At 39.3% G+C, this 22783-nt stretch overlaps 1 protein-coding gene across 1 annotated transcript; it reads right to left on the bottom strand.

Moving 5' to 3' along the window:
* Window positions 1-221: 221 nt before the first annotated feature.
* Window positions 222-19837, bottom strand: LOC117288222 (glycine receptor subunit alpha-3-like). The gene is made up of 10 exons (XM_033768991.1): window positions 19688-19837; window positions 13281-13366; window positions 10730-10765; window positions 8004-8071; window positions 6244-6461; window positions 4793-4875; window positions 3945-4076; window positions 3243-3472; window positions 2582-2671; window positions 222-1729 (listed from the first exon to the last, which is right to left on the bottom strand). The coding sequence occupies exons 1-10, from the start codon at window positions 19756-19758 to the stop codon at window positions 1529-1531; spliced, it is 1215 nt and encodes a 404-aa protein (XP_033624882.1). The 5' UTR covers window positions 19759-19837; the 3' UTR covers window positions 222-1528.
* Between the last annotated feature and the right edge of the window lie 2946 nt (window positions 19838-22783).

The raw sequence follows: 22783 nt of genomic DNA, 5'->3' as shown, positions 1-22783 counted from the left end.
CCTATTTTTGTTTTCACCATTTTTTTTCAACTTTGATGATCTATTCAGTGAACAGTTTCGAGGTATTGTTATTTTATACCATTTTGGGATACACCAAGTGAGAGTACCGGTCTTTGACAATTACCCAAAATTAACGACTCTTTGTTATAGAAAAGTTTGCGGTAACACCATGTAATAACAATCTCTAAATGAGTTGGTGTGGTTCTGAAAAGAACCGTTGGATTAACTCGACGTTTCGATCAGTATGCTCTGATCGTCTTCTGGAGAACTCTTTGTTAAGATACATAGATCAATTAGTTAGTAAACACATTTTATAACTTTACATCATACAAAACCGTGTATAAAACAAAACTGAAGAACCGGGTATGTTAATTCTCAGTAGATATTTTCAAAAATTTTCTTTTAATGTAGGCCTATATATTTGTTTCAATTACATTTTTTGCTCATTATTGTCTATCGCACCAGTACTTGTTTTTTTAAGTCACTAAACCATTTGAAGGGATGTATACCCATTTCGAACCACGTGGAGTAACTCTAGACTTTCCCATTAGGGATGTAGTACCCCATTCAAACCACCACCACCATACATGTGTCAAAAGTCAATGAGGTCATCCTCCATGGTGTGGCCAATACTGGGTAGACTTGTGGACAAGTCGTTAAATATCTGTCGCGATGATAGCGTTCCGTCTGTCTCTGCAATTATTGCGTCACTGGCAATATTCTCGCGAAACTGCTGGCCCCCACAAGACATAGACTACCTCTCTCACGACTACGGTCCCATCGGCAGCCAGATTCGATCGCGGAAACCTGAATCATCCCGCCAGCACCGCGACTCAACTATCTCAGCGACACAGACCATCAACGACTTGTCCACAAGTCTATCAATATAGTCATTTTGTGCTACCAGTGTTCAAACTATCTCCCATGTGAGACTATCAAACCAATTCTCTTTTGATAAACGTTAGGTAGAAAACAAAGGTATCCCATTTGAGATATACTTGTACCCAACTAAAAACCTTCATCTGTCAATAAGGAAATCGATACCGAAACGGCAACTTTGGCAACAGCTACGGCTAGATCGCGTGCTCTTCAACACTGGCAAACGCACTGATCTAGCCAGAGCTGTAGCCAAAGTTGCTGTTTCGCACACGGCCATAGCCTATAATACGTGCATCAAAGATAGAGGTCAATGCAAAGGATTAATATACCAGCGTTCAAACCTTCTCAAATTGATAAACCTTAAGTACAAAACAAAGTAATCCCATTCGAGAATACTTGTACCCAATTAAAAACCTTCAACTGCCAATCTATAGTCTTCATTTGGAACACATTTTTGTGGCGACGAATCACACCTCCCAATTGAGGATATCGACCCAATCCTCAAATTGATGAACCTTAAGTACAAAATAAAGTTATCCCATTCGAGAATACTTGTACCCAATTGAAAATCTGCATCTGCCAATCAGGGTATTAGTATAAGTCTTCATTTGGGACACCTTTTGGTGTCCTCGAAACGTCCTGCGCACTGTTATTCCATAGTGAGGAAAAATACCCAGTATAAGGCGCAGAAGATCGAGAACATGAACGGGTAGCACCACCTAGCGTAACGATCTAACTGACTCGCCGTCAAACGCCTCCGCCGTCTAGTCGATTGAGCTCCCCGTAGGTCTAGCTCGTTCTGCTTGCTGTCCTGGGATGCACTCCCTGGTGGGGATTCAGATGATTTCATCTGACAGACAAAGCAAGAAAATAAATCAGTCAATATTAACTTTAAAAGTTAGTATTAAATAAAATGGCTCAGTCCCAAGCTTCGGATGTGGCTTCTTTAGCGCGCATATCCGTCACTCAGTGACGCTCTCCTTTTATAGGAAAACTAATCAGAGCCCGTATACTGACATTACACTGAAACCTCTTAACATGTATTATAAGTAGGTACGCTTCTCTCTTATCTCTTCCAATCTCCTGACTGGAAGAGCAAGCTAGTCGAAACGTTAAGACCAATTAAGAACTCACTCTGCAGAAGTTAAAAACGATCCGTTAAGCTAAAAGTAGTAGTTCCAGTTAAAAAGCAGGACATTTCTTTTCAGAACTAAGAAGTCTCCCGAAAAATTCCCCAAAATCAATTTATCAAGACAGTTCTCTAAAAAAAAAATCTGGCAAGTAGGCACACACCTGGGCCCAATTTCATGGCTCTGCTAACCGCCGAATTCTGCGCTTACGAACACGATTCCCCGCTTACGGTGCAAGCGCCAAATTTCTGCGCTAGCCTTGTAAACGTAGAATGCCTAGAAACGTGGAGAACATGTACGCACGCGCAGAAGCCAAAATCCGCCGCTAACCCGTGAAATACGCTTGCCGTAAGCACAGAATTCCCTGCTTCCGTAAGCGCCGATTCTGTGCTTACGGTAAGCAGAGCCATGAAATTGGGCCCAGGTGTTCCGCAAACCAAAGGTATATTGATCCCTCACCATGCAATACCTCAAATCATATATTGTTTTATTTACTTTAATTAGCATGAGGTAGATTTATAAAATGGATACATTTTCCTGTCGAAGGATTATAATAAGAATGTTAGTCGTACCTCTCCGACTAGTAGGTAGTTTGCCGCGCCATACTCCAGCAGTGAGATGAACACAAACATGAGACACACCACTAGCCAGATGTCAATTGCCTGTAAAATGACAAAACAATTAAAGGGTGTATGTACTTTTTGTACGACACAACACAAAATGTCCACAGATTTACAATAAACTTACACGATTTTAAGATAATGATTGTAGAAAGATTCCCTAAAAACCTTGCCTGCTGAGGTGCTGTAGTTTAATAGAAATGAACAATGTCGCGAAAATATTTTTCGTCTCAGCAGACGAAAATTATTTTAGCATTTACAAAGTATTCCCAATGGTGGTATTTGTATACGCAACTCACCTGAAATTATCACTGTGTGGTTTTCATTTTTTCTTTAAAAACCTGACGACTATTAAGAAGCTGAAAATTTTACATATAAGTTGTATTACCTATCTTCATTCACAGTGAGTAGGGATTCAAGTCATGGCAATTTTATTTTTAGAATATCCACCATAAGTATTTTATTAACATCGGTAAAAATGTGCTTACTTGTAATTTTGTGATTTATCAGTTTACACATTCTTAAAAAAAGAAACTTATTGGTGTGGCTGGCTATTCGTTAAAAAGTCCCAATGGCGAACGTGTTCACTGTGCATTTGCATTGTAGTACTAACTTTCGCATACGTCACAACGGGAAGTGAGTTCTGTATTCCTGCCGTCATTGTGGTGACAGTCAGCACCGTGGTTACCCCTATGGCGACGCGAGCGGGCGCTGCCTTGGCGTCAATCCAGAATGACAGCCAGGCTATGGTGACGAGAAGTACCGTTGGGATATACACCGTCAGGAAGAAGGCCTCGACTTGACGTGTGAAGTAGAAATGGCATCTCACACCACTGAAGTTTCCTTCAGACAGTTTTAGAAACAAGACAAACAAAAAAGAAACACCAAGTAAGACATTGATTTGAACAAGTTTGCAGCGGTACTATTGTCTCCCCCTCTACCAGATCCCTTGCATTTAAGCGAAACGCTACAGAGACGCTGAGCTCACGCGCACATTTTCACACACAAAGAATAGCTATCGTCCAATCATTTGCTTCCTTTGACCTTATTTATTAGTGAGGGTTCTTTTTGACCCCAGTGAGTGTCTTTTTGAGCGTGTGACGTCACATGCAAGGGTCTATTAAACAATTTGAAAAAATTGATGTTGTCACTTTTAAAAGTGATACAACTTGACAAGTTCCAGTTCGTAGTTATCGTCTTTTAGTCTTTTAGTTTCGGTTCGGGTTGCATTTAGGTCCGGACTAAATATAAGTTTCAGATTACATTAAGGAACTTTACACATACACTCAAAAAATGTTCTTTAATTTAAACATACCAATTGAGTATTCGATATCTCGATTTTCAACCATGTGTTTAGTCATTTTGAATTTGGAGATCATGATTCCTGGCTCCTTGACGATGCTGAATTCGTCTCCATAAAGAACGACTTCATCAGTATTATAAGCGTCTAGTTTTAATTACAAAAATATGGAAACAGAGAAATAGATAAAAGGTAATGACCAAAAGTAAAGGGATAATTACTGTCTAGGAGACTCATACAAGAAAACATATGGAAACTGCAGGACAGGGACAAAAGGAAAAACATTAAAAAACAATACTGCTATACAAGGATTCATTTTTGAGAATGTGTACGCTCTCGGAGCTCCATACATACATCTGATAAAATAGATATCTTTAAAATCGTGATTACACATCGATGCATCAAGAAAACACCCGCCATCACACCACCGTCAGGGCCGGGGCGGCCACATTTGTTTTCACATACGAAGTTTTTGACACCCGCATGGGCACTTATCTACTCCGAATAAGCCACGAATATTAGTGAGTAGGGTATAGGGTTAGTGTTAGGATTAGGATAAGGGTTATGGTTTGGGTAAGGATTTTGAATGTCTCTTTAGGGTAATAATACACTACACGAGTACATAGGCATATGGGCAACACAGCGTATACATCTTACAGGCTACCCGCATTAGGCGTGCCTTTGGAATAATTCATTATACTGCGAATGAGCAGGTGTCAAAAAGGGGAAAAAATTCGCGGCCGGGATAGACATGTCTCCATGCCTTGGATTGTGATGTGCTTAAACCAGGCTGGTCAGTCAATGTAATACTAACCCAATATACACAGTTCAATGTTTAATTGATTTTAATGTCCCATACTCACAACTGCTGATGATGATGGTGCACTTCTGTGAATCCATCGGAAACTTGTTCAGTTGCATGTTACAGGCAACAGTTATGCTAAACCTGAAGAGTCAACAGAAATAAAAAACGAAAAGCCGAATTTAAAAAAAAATCAGTATTCATTATTTGAAAGTTGATGTTAATGGCAATCCATTGTTATTAAGCGTATGTATTGAATGGGACCCAAATGTAATAAAAGAACAAGAAATTGCATCACCAGCTCCAAAACACCATATCACTTGTGACCGGCATTCCGCTGTTTCTAGAGTTTGCAAAACAACATTCAACAGGTAAGCGATATTTTTCTGCGAAAAACCTATAAAATGATCAGGGCCAGTGTTATTTTGTCGACAGAAATCAGTGCGAAAGCTTCGCATTGTTTTTATTATTATTATCGGTTTATTAAAAAAATGCAAACGTGGCCGCCAAAAAGCCGAATTGCGGATGCAAAATACAAAGAATAACAAATACTCAATGTCAATCTTCTTATTGTGTCTTTCTAATAATGTCTGCACATAATCACATTAGTCATCATCATCATCCAGGAAAACATCTGATAGGAAAACATCTGCCCTGCAACATGAGAGGTCGCGAGACTGTTCCTGATTGATATGTGGCGAGTCTGATCTGATTCTTTCCTCCACAAGAGTGAATTCGAGGAAATTAGTATAGATTGCTTCGGAAATACGTAGGCGAATGACTGAAGGGGAACAAATCGCACTTTGTACATTTCAGACGATGCAACAGTTGACCCTTGCATATATCGCACATAGTATGTGTGCTGGTTATGCACAATATGACGAGAGAACGTCGCAACCTTGTTCCCAATAGTGTGTACGATCTCGCTGCGCGGTGACGAGGCTAGGACTGTGAGGTTCATACATGCCCTGGCGGCCTTTCACTTTCGTAATGTACTACATCACAGAGGAAGAGTCCTATACAATGGCTAGATTGATACACGCTGGCGTGACGCATATGCGTTTGTGCGTCAGCCCAGTGCACAATGCTATGGCGTTTCATAACATACTTATTCAATGGGCTTGATTTGTATTGCACACCTTGAGGTGGCCTGCAGGCCTTCTGTGATTTGCATACAAAACTCTCTTGCGTAACCCGCAACGCTGCTGGTACACTTGGGTCACGCTCACGTTTTTACGCACAAAAACAGCTATCGTCCTATCAGCTGTCTCCTTTTGCCTCAGTAAAGGCGCTGTTTTAGAATGTCGTGTCATATGCAAAGGGAACAGGGCCCAATTTCATGAAACTTTTAAAACAGTATTTTCTGCTTAACCGCTTTATAAAATTGAGCCCTGCAAGCAGTGTGTCTGTCTGCCTGCGTGAAAGTCAGAAGCACATTTCATTTGGAGGCTGACGTGACTGAATCAAAAACAGCGGAAATAATGTTTAACAAGGTACCTATGTTATACGCACCTTCCACTGTACGAAAGACTCCCATTCGGGTAAATCCGAAGTAACTTGTTCGCCTGGGTCACCAGATGTGGGCTTGCTTGCTTTTCGTACACAAAATAGACGTCAGGGAGCCATGCAATGTCCATGCCGTAGCCGGCAAGCACAAGACTACGATTACCATTGAAGGCAAGTCGGGTGTCTTGCCATTTCATTCGTAAATACATGGTGATCGAGAAATCCTAAAATCACAAAAAAAGAAAGAAAATACTATCAAAGTCAAGATGCACAAAGATCTGAACCATGAAATTAGTCTTTATAAACTAAATTCCAACCATAAAGCTGACTTCTCTTTTCTGATTACGTCACCATTTCGTGTAGCCAAAGCCGGAGACAAGCTTGGATTGTTTCGTTAAGCCCTGTTTCGTTAAAGGCACTGGACACTATTGACAATTAGTCACAACAATTGTAAGCATAAAAACTTACTTGGTAACAAGCATTGGAGAGCTGTTAATAGAACATTGTGGGAAACGGCTCCCTCTGAAGTAGCGTAGTTTGTGAGAAAAGGTAATTAATAAAAAATAAAAAAATAAAAAGACATTCAGGCCGTAAGCCTTTTGTTTTGCATCTAAAAACACACAAATGTGTAGCAAGGGCGTTTTTCTTTCATTTTTTTCCTTGCAACTTTGATGAGCAATTGAGACCTAATTTTTATAGATTTGTTTTCTGATTATGCTGGGATAGGGGGAAGACTGATGGTTCTTGACAGTTACCAAAGATTTCCAGTGCATTTAAGACCCATTTGAAATAGTTTACTCTTTTTCACGGGAAATTAAGTACAACCCTTTCCTTCATAATACATAAATCAGCCCTGATTGAATCTTGATTGGAAACGATATAATATATATCATTTTAATGAGATGTGACAATATTAAGCGACTATGATATGTTGTCCAGGCAATGTCACGTATACTGCTGTGTAAACTAGAGCAGAGCAACTAACACCGTGTAGCAGGGCAAGTCAATGATAGTATGTATTTACATCACCGTGTTCTTTCTGAAGATGATGCTCAAAATATAAGGCAGTCTGCTTTGTGCTGAGCAGGCAATAAACTCCGATATCTTCCTTAAACCTCTGACAGAAGATCCGTGTTTATGGATTTAATGCATTGTCGCTATACTAATTAATTAGTTTGCAAAATTCGAGTTGAATTAAACTGATCAAGTTGATATTTAAGCACTTTTCTAGTGTCGACTGCCAATAACATTATTCATAGCACCGGACTACAGACCTGGGCCCAATTTCAGAGAGAACAACAATTTGCTTAGCATGAAATTTTCTTCTTGATAAATACAGGATAACCAACCAAATTGCCACGTGGTTTTCAGAGTGAACAAACAGCAGCTGAATACTAGTATTAAGCAATATGCAATAAATGGAAATTTGGTTGGTAATCCTGTTTTTATCAAGGAAGAAAATTCATGCTTAGCAAAATTGTTGTGCTTGGCAGCTCTAGGAAATTGGGCCCTGGCTGGTGTGACGGGAAGGGAGGGGGAGACATCTTTATGAGGGCAGGCATGCACCCATGTTTAGGCACTGCTTTCATAGGCGCACATCGTCCTGATTCTATAGGTCGTAAGCAAATAATGAGCAGCATTATTCTTGCTCATAAGCTCCCCTTGCGTTTCATATCAACAGTTTTGATGCTAAGCAGAAGTTTACAGGTTAGCAAACCCCGGGTTTGGTGAATTTACCCCCCCCCCTCCACCCCCGTGTTACCTACCATAGTAGTCTCCTTGATGCCGTCTATACTTTCAATGTAAATTTGGACGTAGACTCGCACCGGTGGATCTACACGGGGGATAAATAATACCACTTGTTATAAATAACAGTAGAAACTGTCAATGAATAATGCATTGTGATCTTGAGTGCGCGACAGCAATGATGTTTTTTTTCTCAAGAAGGCATGGGTGCTTGATTTTGTATGAAGGTGAAATATAATAATCAGCGAAGGAAGTTGGGATATGAATATTGCATGGAAGAATTGTAAAACATGTACATAATTCCTGTAGATGATAATATTTATCATTGAAGTGATTTACCCAACATGTGCTATTATAGCCTTGTATGCTCATTGCTTTCTGAAATAAGCGGGAAAAAAATGTTTATTAAATCTTATGATAATCAGCAAATGAATTAAAATATGTAAATACTATACATAGAAGATTTCAAAATACAAACACCAACAACTTTTTTACTTACGAGAAAAGAAGAAAACAAGAAAACAAATCATATGATTTGTCGTTATCTTCTGGGTTTTGTCTAAGCAAACAGGCTCAGTGCTGTCCGAAACATGCGAGAAAAAACCATATATTTTGTTGTTATTATATCATAATGATTATCATTGGAGAACTTTCAGGATGTAAATATTGCACAGAAGACTTATAAATTGATGTTCAGATTTTGCTTGGTCTTTTGCTTGTTTTTCTTGATTGTAACATTTTCAATCCTGTCTGTTGTTTTATTGTATTGTCACACCATTTTCTGAGTAAAGTTGATTCAATTTCAATGTGCAATTTTCAATGCGTGAATTTGGGGGAGTGGCTTAACTATTTTTTTGTTTTATTAGATTTATGTAAAATTGTTGTAATTCAGCCTTTGTGCTGCGAGGACAGTTTTTTTTTTAATAAACCATTTTTATCTATCTATCTATCTATCTTATAAAACACAAACATATATCCCGGTAAATCTAAATGTTTTAGCATATGATTTCGTTACCTGTTTGTGTTTTGGAACCCCAAAACCGTAAGTAATTTATGCTTAAAGTGCTGTCTGAAAGAAGCGGGAAACGAATTCGTCTTTTGTTTTGTTTTAAATTGAATGTTTGGAAGGAGCAGCGAAGAGTGAATTGTTAATTTGAACACCTGGCAGAGTTCCGTATAGGAGCCGTCGGCACAATTGTCACAAGTTTCCTTGCTCGATCATTCAGGCTTAAAGAGGCAAAACATGATCGTAAAAAAAAAGAATAAAATTTACAATCATTCGGAAAGGGAACTGGACACTTTTGGCAACAAGCAATGAGAGTTGTTCATTCATGAAAAACGGCTACTTCTGAAGTGACGTGGTTTTTTGAGAAAGAGGTATACTTTCTCACATCTGGAAGACAAAGTTGTGCAACAAGGGTGTTTTTTCCCATGAAACTTCGATGACCAATTGAGCCATCATTTCCACAGGTTTGGTATTTCATGCAGATACACCAAGTGAGAATACTGGTCTTTGACAATTACCAAAGTGTCCAGTGTCTTTTATTAAAAGAGCCCAAACATGATCGACATTTCAAATTGCTGTTCTACAACCAATCTACGGGGGTCAAAGGGTTGGGATGGTCGGGATGGGTAGGGTGACCAGCGTCACAAAGAGCCTCTCCTAATCAAACTCCTATCTGCTTGGCTTCATGTTCCGATCCCTGTTGCGAACAGTAAGCAGAGGTGTGAAGGCGGGTTTCTGGCGCCCAAAACCAGATTGCTCTGGGCGGGAGGGGCTCATCAACATTGGATGGTAGCTCTCCTGATTTAAAACCCGGGCGGAGGGGGCCCGTTATCCCTGCTAGGAAACCCTTCTAGGAGACGGTGTACTCTGACCACAAATCCCCAAACCAGGCAGCAGTGGTTTGGTATCCCTTCATGGCAGGTGAACTACTGGTTGGTCAATGGCATGGTTGGAACCACCTCAGTGGAAGGGGTTCTCTTTCTTCTGAGCACTGCGGGGAAGTTCTTGTGTTCTCCAGCTGTGGAGCCCAGGCTCTCCGATGGATACAGAACACTGGAACCCAGAGAGTGTCGCTACAGATGCGCAACGTATGCTGCACTATAAACACATGGCGCAGGCCTTCGGGATCAGGCTGAGGTGAGGACTAGGAGGATGCGGCGTCACCAGAGAGCGGTTTATCCCGAGGACGCATCCCTCCAATGCAGATACTGTGGCCGCCAAACATCTGCCAGGATTGGCCTATACTCGCATGAGGAGTCTTGCCAACTTAAACTTCGAAACTCAACCCCCCGATAGTCTTACTCGTTAGCGAGTGACAGCCTATATACAACCAATCTTAAAAGGATTGTATACGTTTGTTAAGTGCAACCTACTGTTTGTTTTAATCCTATAGTTGTTTGTATAAAATCTAACCTGTTAAAATTTTATTTCAAAAGGTGGAAGGGTTTTGCGATATTGCCGACAGTTTTGAGCGGTTTGTTCCCTCAGAAGAATGATCTGCAAATGAAACGCACTTTCTGAGAAATGTTACCGTCAGTAACGCTTCTCAGATTCAAAATACCTTTTTTCAGCACTTCGAAGTGGACATCTCTCCAAATGCATTGTACCATCCAAAGCTTATGAACTTCTCACCAAGTAATTCTAGATTGCACTTAATTTTCAGAGGCATAATCAAACGTGTACAGTCCCTTTAAACAGAATTTTCGTTTGTTGTTTTTATGTTATAAGTAACCTGCTTACCTTCATCAGAAGTCGCCATAGATGAGTTCCCATCCTCTAAATTAAAAAAAAAAAAAAAAAAAATATATATAAATCAACATGGCTCAAGTCACGACCCATTTTTTTTCCAGAACAGTCGCTTTATAGTCCCATCATTTGTTAGAATAATGGTCAGTCAGCCATGCTTTAATCACATTGTATTCTGCTATACTCATTACAGGTGCTTTGCGTTGGGAGTATGTGACACTTGGTGCAAAACAAAGACAATCATAGTGGGCATTTATGCTTATACATTGTCTGTCATTAATGTCACTCAAGAGTGGAATGATCAAAAAGGTTTAACCAGTTGTTGAAACTCTCGGAAAGGACCGTGCCACTATCAGGTTTCAAATAATTGGTCCGTTGAAGTGCTCTAGTCTATTTCATTCACACGCTTGAGCAAGCGGTGTGATTATCAATGATCCCAGTAACAGTTTGAATGTTCAAGCTAGTTTCACGGTCAATGGTTGACTTTTGCTTTAAAGGTACATAGTGTTATTATCATAACTATTTGATTGCCATAACAGCAGTACATGAACAAATACAAGACACTAGCTATTTCCCGAGATGGGCGAGGGCTCCGGAGAGCAAAAACAAATGATGCGTAGATCTGGTGACCTACATCGGATGTACACTAAATATGCCCTGAATAAGGGAATCAATGTGTGGTGAAGATGTTTTCAACTAGTGGTTTAATCCCAAAGAAGCCTGGTTCTTGATAATTTTACCGAGACGAAGTCGAGGTAAATTATAAAGAACCAGGCCTCGGCGGGTTTAAACCACTAGTTGAAAACCGATTCAACACACTTTGATTCCCATTCATAAATACCTTTTCGGTCAAAAACATCATCACTTTTTGGTCAAAAAGTAAAATAAATGCAAACATTATAATTGTTAAATGATTTCTTTCAACACAACACCCCTCCAGCTTTGAAATGGTAAAGCCCTCCGCCGCCCTCGGGTAAACAACTCCTTATAAGGGAATGCTGTGCTTCGCGCGTATCGAGTGGTGTGGCACAACTGTTTCAGCTGTTGCTCTCGACCAATAGGAATAAAGAAACTGTCTTAAAAGAACAGGTGCAAGGTCGCGTGTCACGCCCATGAATTAACACGTTTTACCGGTCATAAACAAAGGTTTATACACACCCACGTGACGCGCTCTCCACCAATAGGAATAGCGAAACTGTGTGAGGTGTTTATGAATACAAATTAATAGAGCGGAAAAAAAAGGTAGCAAATTAGTCGCGGTCAGTGTTCATGTTTTGTGTGATCAACCATATCCTTTTTGAATTAATAAAGCTGTGAAAAATTTTCCCTTATTCCGTTGTGTGAGTTAGAAGAAAATATTGAAAAAACATGCACAATTTTCAGCATGTATCTTATTTGTCTGAAATCGATTGTTGCAGTTTTTCTTTTAAATTAACAGTTAACCAGAATGTGAATTCATTTCATGGGGAAAAAAATGTTCTAGTATAAACTTCTTTATTAATAAATTTCAGACTCAAAAACACACACTGCGGGGAAACGAACAAAACAAATAGTACACAGCGGGTCTTTGGTGAAAATGATCATAGATTGTGGTCATTGTTCAGTTGTAATCTTACAATCCGTACCATCCCATTGTAGGTTGCCATGGCCGAATGGTTTAAAGACTTCAAGTTCTGTGGTTAGGTAATCTTAGTGTGGGTTCAGCCGTCGATTTCACCAAATTCTTCCTAACTTAGGATTAATCTTGTACGACGAGTTAAAGATGCTATGTCAGATTTTTGGCTGATTTGACCCAAACATTTTGATTTAAAATTCAATAGGTATTTTGATGGGGGTCGAGCTAGTTACAAGCTTTCATTTGAGCCATTGCTCGAAAAAGTCCGCCAATTATTAGTAGCAGTGAAATAAAGTGCTCAAAATTAGTTTGTGTCGGGATCCCGACAATATATCACGTGACCAATTCTTATGTGTTTTATAAGAAACGTTTTAAATTTTTGTCATGGTTCCTGACCATTAAAAGTAAAAGTTTAACCTTTTTTTTCGTTAGAGCAGGTGATACTCTTTGAAATACCGTTCACTCAAAAAAATCTATTTTTTAATGTCTGGGGCCAAAAATCTGAGATAGCATCTTTAAGTTCCGTATCCTATGGACGTTAGAACGCATTGATTCCATCCAACGGTTACTCGCCCTAACTCGGGATAGGATTAATCCTAGCGTTTCGTGAAATCGGCTACTGGTCATGACACTTGTGTCGTTGTGTCGGTTATTCATTTATATCATTGAGCAAGATACTTGACTATAATTGCTTCTCTCCGACTCCCCCAATGGTATAAATGCCTATACCTGTGAGGGTATAGAGGTTTGATATTGTGTTTGAAAAGAAAAATTGGGCGCTACGGTTGCCCCGGGGTTGTATTAGTCCACGATGAATTGAGAAAAACTTAAAAGGAATGTATTTGGCCCCATGACCAGGGCACTAAAATGTAAAGTGCATTGATACGGTTTTTGTAAAATGCGCTATATAAGAGTGTTTTTCGTACTCACCTCTGCAAGAAGGCCGGATGCGCTTGTCGTACCCTGCAAACATTCCTTCTAGCACCGCAGAGGTGTTCATAGTGCCGTTCACAAATCTACGGAGGAAAGTGTTCCGGCATTTTATTTAAAGGAACATTACAAAATTGGTTCTTGCTAACAAAACAGTTGCTAGCAGTGTTAGCACTTTATGTAGACCACCATATACATAAATTTACAAACCTGTAGAAGTTTGAGATCGATCAGCCACATGGCTCACGAGAAAATAGTGAAAAACCGATTACACATTATTTTGCATGACATCAATGCAAAAACAAAATAATGAATAAAACGCTCACTGAGCGAATAACTCCAAACAGGAAAAAAGATTATTTATTTCTCTTCAAATATGGCATTTCAGACAATAAAATTTCATGGGATGTTTTCTGCTATCATCATCATTAGACCGTGTAAGTTTTATGTTACTCTGCGATCTTCACGATTTTTGTTTGTTACCAATTCTGTAACGTTCCTTTAAAATTTAGTCATTTAGAACACTGAAAAATTGTAATTATCGGGATCCTGACATTATCTCACGTCCGTCAGTCAAGTATGAAAATATGACACTCGTATCTTGTGTATTGTCCATGGCATATGCAGAAGTTTTTTGTTGTCGAAACAACATCATCTGTAAAAGTTCGTCCAGAGAAGAAAATTTCTAAATTGTTTTCCTAAATATTTTCCATAACCACAACGATTCTATTGCATTACTTACTGTAGCTACTAATAACCATATTACATCAGAAACGGACCCCATACCGCTGTCCATTAATGATCTTTGCCCAGTTTGAATTCGATACACCATCATGATTACACAATTTTGTAATTCAAGATTCCACCATGTATGTATAAACCTTGCATTACGTTGCTCCCCATGCAGCCTATGATGAAAAATGCTTTTGTTGCTGGTACGGTACACATTCTGAGATGAAGCAGTCGCCACGTGGGACACCGCATTCCCCTTTGGTTTACGACTAGACTCGCTGGAGCTTAATGGAGAAGCCGTCAAGCCGTATAGAGTCTGCTTTTGAGTCCACTTGAAGCCATTTGAACCTGTTAGAACGTCCATTGACCCTGATGCATTATATAGACAAGCTCAATAGTCTACCTCTATGTCGAGTGGTGTCCTCGGCCAATGGTGTCCCAAGATTTCCCAGTCCTTCATACGTGTAGATATCAATCAATCAATAAAACATTTATTTCCACATTCATATCACATGGAAGCATCATCCTAAAAGCCGAGGCTTGTGTTACAAGATTACAGAACAAAACAGGAATACAGCACTAAATAGACGAATAAATAAATACATTCCACTACGGTAGATAACTACACAAAGGTTTAACCATGGTTAAACAATGTAAATATAACTATGAAGCAGAACATGTATGTGAAGTAAACAAAGGGACAGCAATTACACAAACAATACAAATGTGAAAACATAGACGAGTAAGTAGGTTGGTAAGTAAGTAACGGCTAAGCCAACTACCAGTATAAAAAAGCAAATCGATCAACTATGTTGGGAATTTAGTAAAAACGTTTTTAGTCGGTATTTAAACGAGCTAATTGAGGGGCAATTAGTAATTGGTGGTAGAAGATTATTCCAGTTTTTTGGTCCAGTGAAAGAAATTGTGTGTTGGGAAAGAGTTGATCTAAATAGGGGAACATGTAATTTAGCTGACGACCTAGTATTGTAATCATGTACTGTGTCATCTGTTGTCATGACAATCAACGTTAATTTGATATTGGATATTGGTAATTCACATGTTTGTACAGCAAAGATCAACGTTGTATATATAGGGAATGTCCAATATCCATTATCGATGACAATGTAGACATTCACCATATAAACTTATTAGGTGATATCAAACAAAAGTCAGTGTCCGAGCGTAGATGTTCACATGTCAGGCAAGGGGGTAAGACTGGGTCCGGTTGACTTCGGCCTCTTTGGGCTAGACCTTGCTTCAGCTCCCAAAGTTCAATCGTGCTAACAAAGTTTAGGGTGACGATGACACAAATAGCGTCTTGCAAATTTATCTCTTTTTGCAAAGTATTAAACCTATACAGAACCCGCCTTTGGGCGACGTGTTATAAGCGACCCGACATAAGAATCCGAATTGGTTATGTAGTCTTCCATCCTAACACTAAGCACCTGTATGGCTTAGTGTCCTCGTGATATCGCTCATCAGACACTCATTTTGCGATCATGTTTAAAGTTGATGGGCTGAAAAATTCAACGATACTGTACTCCAACATTATGTACAATGTTTTATTTAAAATTACTGTGTACTCAAAGGAATCTGATATTCGTATAAAGAGTTTGTGAGAAAATTTCAAGATGCAAAACAAATATTTGAACTATATCGTGTAAACAATTACTTATTATTCATTTATCAGCGTATGTATAATATGTATATTGATATTTGATGGTTCATTTGCCGGGTTGTTTGTTTTGGGTTATGGGTAGTATGTTCGTGCCATTTTCAGTGCTGGGTTCATGTAAAGGGTGGGTGGGTGGAAGGAGGGGGGGGGGGGGGGTCTCTGTCTCTTTATTTGCTTGAGCACACCTAGTTTTGAGTCAAAACCTTCTTGGCTTGCACAGCTTTGTAGAGAACCGCAATCCCAAGCGACTGGAAGGAGAGATCACTGGGGCGAGTCGAGTATGGCAAAGCCACGAGGGCCTTTTAATATAAAGTAAAACAACCTAAGAAACCACACTCGAGTTGTAAAAGGCTACGGTTGTTGCTAAGGGTGTTACTATAATGACGTCCTATGCCTCATCAACGCATGATGACGCGGAAATCTAGCTGAAGCCGTAGTGTAGCCGCCAATAAGCAATTTGCGTATTAGATTTGAATATTGTCTAATACAATGACTTGTTTGATCACAAGTTAACACTTTAAGTTGAACTCACCAGACTATAGACAGTTGCTATGTCACATGATTCGGGGCAAGCTTTTGTATAGCAACCCCAGCTATGCCTCATCAACGCATGATGACGCGGAAATCTAGCTGAAGCCGTAGTGTAGCCGCCAATAAGCAATTTGCGTATTAGATTTGAATATTGTCTAATACAATGACTTGTTTGATCACAAGTTAACACTTTAAGTTGAACTCACCAGACTATAGACAGTTGCTATGTCACATGATTCGGGGCAAGCTTTTGTATAGCAACCCCAGCTAGATGAGCAGACCCCGGTACCATTGTGTCATTTACCTTCATTTAAAACATTGTAAGGCATGTTCACCGCCTCAAACTAGGCAAACTTGCCCCGAATCATGTGAATTCAAATTTAAGTGGTAACTTGTGATCAAGCACGTCAATGTACCAGACAATATTCACATCTAACACGCAAATTGCTTATTCAGACACGGCCTGAGATTCTGATGTGGATCGTGACAAAATGAAGGACGGAGTAATCTTATTGTACTAAAAGTCTTCGTGCAGAAAAATGTCAAGGATAATTTAAAGGAGGGGAAAGAAGAAGAAGAAAAAGAAGAAAGGACAAAATAAAAAGAGTATTCCACAGTCATGTCTTTATCAGGGCAGTTGGGAGTTAACACAAAGCATTGACATATAAAACTTACAGTACTTACTCTTTCCTGGATTACTGGGAGATTCCGTTTAGGATAATGCAGCCCGGCTAAAACCATTATAGGGCAGTCCACGTGCACAATTACAAGTTCTGACGACAGTTTATGTAGGCCTACTCAGGAGACTTTGTATTATTGTATCAACTAATATTATAAACCAAAAGGGAAACTGCTGCTGAGTAAATTTTAACTGATTTGGGCTGGAACAAAGAAAAATGCACTAGAGTAGGATTTGAACCAACGACATCTAGATTAACGTGCCGGCGCTCTAACAACTGAGCTTTCTGTTCCTATGTTGGCAGTAAATTTGTCTTTGTTTACCCCAAAAGTCATTTATATTATTTTGTTTCCTTTTCTAGGTATTAGTAAATTTGTTTAAAGGAATTCGATACTATTGGTAATTACTAAGAAATAATTGTTGCATACAAACTTACTTGGTTACAAGCATTGTAGAGCTGTTGATAGTATAAAACTTTGTAAGAAATGGCTCCCTCTGAAGTAAAACGTAGTTTTCGAGAAAGAAAATTTTTTCCACGAATTTGATTTTGAGATCTCCGAATTATATTTTGATGTATCGAAATCAAGCATCTGAAAACACACTACTTCGTGTGAAAAAGTTTGCTTTCTTCCATTATTATCTCGCAACTTCGCGGGTTTGTTATTTTGTGCATATATGTTGAGATACACCGAGTGAGAAGACTGGTATTTGACAATTATTACAATCTACTTAATTAGAGTACATTTTTGTCCAACCTCATGGCATCGAATTCGGTGGTCACGTTGAAAGGGGGGGGGTGGGGCGACACCCTATGAGGGAAATATAGTATGGGAGATAGGTTTGTTGGCTCCAAAATGTCTTAAAATGTTGCCTTGATGGCAATTGTATACCTTCGAAAGAGAAACCAAAGTCCCATACCAATTAAACGGAGAGACATATACGTTAAATTACAGCTAGCGTGAATTAATATACAGATACAATTTCCGGTCCGTGTGCCCCACAATTGTTCTAAATAAGTTAGAAAACAAATAAATTTTAGAGGATGTAAAAGGCCCCCTACTATAGCAGACAAATTATGTATATAGAGCAATGTAGACCTGCATGACTCGGTTCGGAAAGCAAGCCGATTTGAATGTATTGACTCCCCCCCCCCCCCCCAACCTCAAAACTAGGACACAGTCCCTCCATAGCGTCCAATTGAATTCAATAGGAGACTTTCCAACGCTAGGTGGCAGCAGACATACCGGGTAAATTTCCATTGTTTACGTAGTTCTGAACATGCGCATAATTCTGAGAACAATGGATTTACCCGGTAAGTCTGCTGCCCTCTATCGTCCCAGAAAGTCTCCCATTGACGTTTGTTTCCATACTTATCTTCAGGGTCGTGTATGTTTGCGCGGCAACGCACGCATTCTCATACCTCAATTACATAAACCCTTTTCTGTGACATCACTCTATATTAAAGGCACTGGACACTATTGGTAATTACGCAAAATAATTGTTAGCACGGGGAGCTGTCAGTATTACAAAACATTGTATAAGAAACGGCTCCCTGTGAACATGGAGGAATAACCAAGCTCTGAAGTAACGTATTTTTATTTTAGAAGGAGGTATTTTATCACTAAAATAAAAGGCTTCAGCTGACTTTTATTATGCATCTGAAAGCACACAGCAACAAGGGTGTTTTTCATGCATTGTTTTTTAAAAACTTCTACGACCAATGAGATCAAATGTTTACAAGAAAACTTGTCTTTGACAATTATCAAACGTGTCCAGTTCAATTATTGAAAGTGTAGATTTTATACGAACGTGCACTCAACTGTACATCGGTAACGAGTCTTACTTAAGTGTCGATTGTTTACAAACTACTGTCTTTCCAAACTGAAAGATAACATGATGTGCAACAAAGCACAGCTGAAAATACGTTATCTTTCAACTTAAAAAAACAAATCTTCCAATTCACTTTTGTCAACTCAATGTATTGTTTATTGAGCAAACTGAAATTGTTCTCCATAATGTCGCAAGCCCTCTAACTATGCCAGTGTATTTTGCACAATAGTTATACAAATTATCGTGACCATACCGTCGTTTTGACAAGTTACACGAAATTAAATATACTAATAAGTGTTATTATTACTGAGAAATCCAATTCCTTGAAACTGTCACATAATCATTGAGGGAAATAGTTCAAGCCAGAGAATAGACTCTCATACGAAAGCTTAAATTGCCTTCCCGTATTCCGTGTTTCAAGATACCTTATCTTGGCCTTCCATCTTTCAAAGATGCATTGTCGTTGAATTCTGTGTTTCCAAGAAGATATTCTGTGTTTCTGAGATAATTTGTCTCAGTTCTGACTCAGTAACATGAAGGTAACATTTTTAAGCCTCCGTACTCTAAAGTGTAGATTCGTGAATACAACGTCCCTCGCCATCGGCTCGTACATTCTATCCACGAATCTACACTTTCTCGTCCATTCTCCTTTAACATAATCGTGATATGACTACAATATGGCGAACAATATCACCGGACAATGACACCGTCAATGTCAGTTTGTACAGTGGACAACTGCATTATTAAATTAGATTGTTAGTTAATTAAGCGGGTAATTAAATGTAAATACTTAATTACAAAATGCACGTCACTCAAACAAGGCATTTATAGGTCACAATATATTTCGACCTACATTCAACGTGAACCCAAAAGCCCCATGTATAGATGTAAATGTTAGAACCGATTCAAATCAAACCAATATTTCTGTTATCACAGACTCCTCGTAAAAATAACACTCACCGAACTAGCATCAGCGCGATAACGACACACAGCATACGGCGAAAGGTTGCATTTTCCCCCACGAGATGCATGCTGTCTTCTCGGTCGCTCTCTCACTGTTCTCGATCGGGCTGCCCTGAGTGGCTCTCTCGGCACGCGAACCCAACTGTGTGTGGTGTCACATCAGTGTGTCAACCAGTCACGACTGGAAGTTTGTGGAGATTGTGTGACATTAATATTCAGAAGATGATACAGGAGTGTCATGCTCTCTGCAGGGTGTCTTCTGTTTTTAGTAGTCGATGCGTGGGCCCTTTTTGCTGAGAGCCGGTATTCAGCAAATGAATGCTAATACAGTATAGTTTGCATGTTCATAATAAATACTAATTAACAGCGTTTGTACAGCGCATCGAAAACTGCGAACTCCCTTTTATACGAGCAGAGCATACTGTGCACAGAAGGGCATAAAGGAACACGTTGCCTTGGATCGGACGAGTTGGTTTATAAAAAGCGTTTGTAACCGTTGTTTATAAAATGCATATGGTTGGAAAGATGTTTTAAAAGTAGAATACAATGATCCACACAAGTTTGCCTCGAAATTGCGTGGTTTTCCTTTTACTGCGCGAACTAACACGGTCGGCCATTTGAGTGTCAAAAACTTGACTCCCATTAATGGCCGACCGTGTTAGTCGACAAGGAAAACCGTGCAATTTCGAGGCATGTTTGTGTGGATCATTGTATTCTACTTTTACAACATCTTTCTACCCAAATGCATTTTATTAAAAAAAAACGGTTACGAACGCTTTTCAAAGACCAACTCGACCGATCCAAGGCAACGTGTTCCTTTAACACATGGTTGTACTCGCAAGTTTACTACATTAATGGGAGACTTTCTGGGACGATAGAGGGCAGCAGACTTACCGGGTAAATCCATTGTTCTCAGAATTATGCGCATGTTCAGAACTACGTAAACATTGGAAATTTACCCGGTATGTCTGCTGCCGCCTAGCGTTGGAAAGTCTCCTATTGTCGTTCAATAGAGCTTTCCAAATTGCCATTTATAACAATATAATTCGTGAATTAGACATTATTTTGTTTAACAGATGTTTAATACTCCACAGTTGAATGCAAATTTTATTGTGCATTTCTTGGTCATTAAAAAGGGGACACCATAGGTGAGACAAGTGACGTCATGCGGCTAATTCACGGCTAATTGTTGTTTAATTACGCGAGTAATTGTGAGACCGTGACCTCTAATGAAGCTAAAAGGGATGGGGAAAATGATCTCTCTCCTATAAACTAAAATAAAAATTATAAAAAAAAAATATATAGTAAATTAACCACAATTGATTTACTACTTTTGAAAACAAACTGCTTTCAATTTTGATTATTTTGATGTGGAAGATGGATCACTGAAGCAAGTTGAAAAAGATATGTTTAAAATAAACACGGGATATCAAAACGGATACCATGCGTAAATGATGCAACAAGCAGGTGAAAAAATTTCTTCGCAGTGCATTTTAGCTGAGTTTTTACTTGAACTTGGCACGTGACGGGAGTTGACCAATGATGTTGCGAGACGACTAATACATACATTACATGAATGCCTTACTGTTGACAGAATGATACCTTATTGCGGGCTTGCGTTTAAAGAGATGTCAACGTTTGGTTGTTGTAACCGTTCAAATAATATTTAAAACGAATTATATACCTCATATTTTTTTTTTTAGAATCCTCCAATCTGATTGGTTAAAAATGGAGTCATGGATTCGATAGCCTACTTTTTCTGTCAAGATGACGTCGTAGTTTGCTATGCCCGGAGCATAGGGTGCGTTCGTTTAGCTTCCCTGGGTCGACCCCGACGTGTGGCGGTTTTTTTTTCCAGGACGAACGTGGGTAATTATCTGCACACGCTCGTCCTGGAAAAAAAACCCCGCCACACACCGGGGTCGACCCGGGGGAGCTAAACGAACGCACCCATTGTCAATCGACTGTGTCCGCCCTGATAGCAACGGTCGCAAATGGGTCGTTCGTGCGTACTGAATGATGTACGTCTAGCGTTCCGTGTCATCTTCGCCGACGACCTACCGTAGTCAGGATTGTTGATTAGAAGAATCTGTATTCGGTATATAAAAGAAGTATTGACAGCTTAATAATCGGGGCACAGTTAAAATTATAGGCCCTGGCTGATGTCAAAACCATGGCTATGCCATCAGCTTTGCTTCAGCCGTCGTCATGGTTTTAACATCACTTTGTGCCTATAATTTTAACTGTACCCCTCATAGCAGTCAGTATTTTCATACTATTCCACGCGCATTTCATTTCATTTGGTCGCTTTATGAGATATCGCCAAAAACCCGGAGCGAATACGTCCATGCAGGAATAATAACCAAAAACATTGTATACACAATCTGAAAACCTTTACCACGGTCACGCTCCTTAAAGTTGATTTTTTTAGGGGAATAACAGTTATATCTTTTTTTCCAGAACCACAGTACTTCAGAGTGAAAAGTCTCTCAACATGCATTAAATTGCCCAAAGCTGCTGTAGGCCCCCCTAGCCTACTTCTTAGCACGAACGTTTTTATTGCCATTCATTTTCAGAGAGTCATTACCAATCGTATATATACAGACCCTTTCATGATATTCTATTGATGATTCTGCTTTGTGTGCTATTGTTTTCAACAACTGTTTTTGGTGCGTGTGCTTTACATCACATAACAAAACCAAATTATTTCAGATAATATTTTAGAAATGCAGTGGGAATTGTTACAAATTACTCTTTAAAGGCAGTGGACACTATTGGTAATTACTCAAAGTAATTATTATCATAAAACCTTTCTTGATTACGAGTAATGGGGAGAGGTTGATATTGTGAGAAACAGCTCCCTCTGAAGTGACGTAGATTTCCGGGAAAAAAAAGTAATTTTCCACAAATTTGATTTCGAGACCTCAGATTTAGAATTTGAGGTCTCGAAATCAAGCATCAGAAAGCACACAACTTCGTGTGACCATGGTGCGACAGGGTGTTTTTTCTTTCATTAATATCTCGCAACTTCGACGACCGATTGGCATCAAATTTTCACAGGTTTGTTATGTTGTACATAATTATTCTGCGACA

The sequence above is a fragment of the Asterias rubens genome, chromosome 3 (genome assembly GCF_902459465.1).
Source record: "Asterias rubens chromosome 3, eAstRub1.3, whole genome shotgun sequence".
Classification (NCBI taxonomy): Eukaryota; Metazoa; Echinodermata; class Asteroidea; order Forcipulatida; family Asteriidae; genus Asterias; species Asterias rubens.
This window is presented reverse-complemented; position numbering and strand designations above follow the sequence as displayed.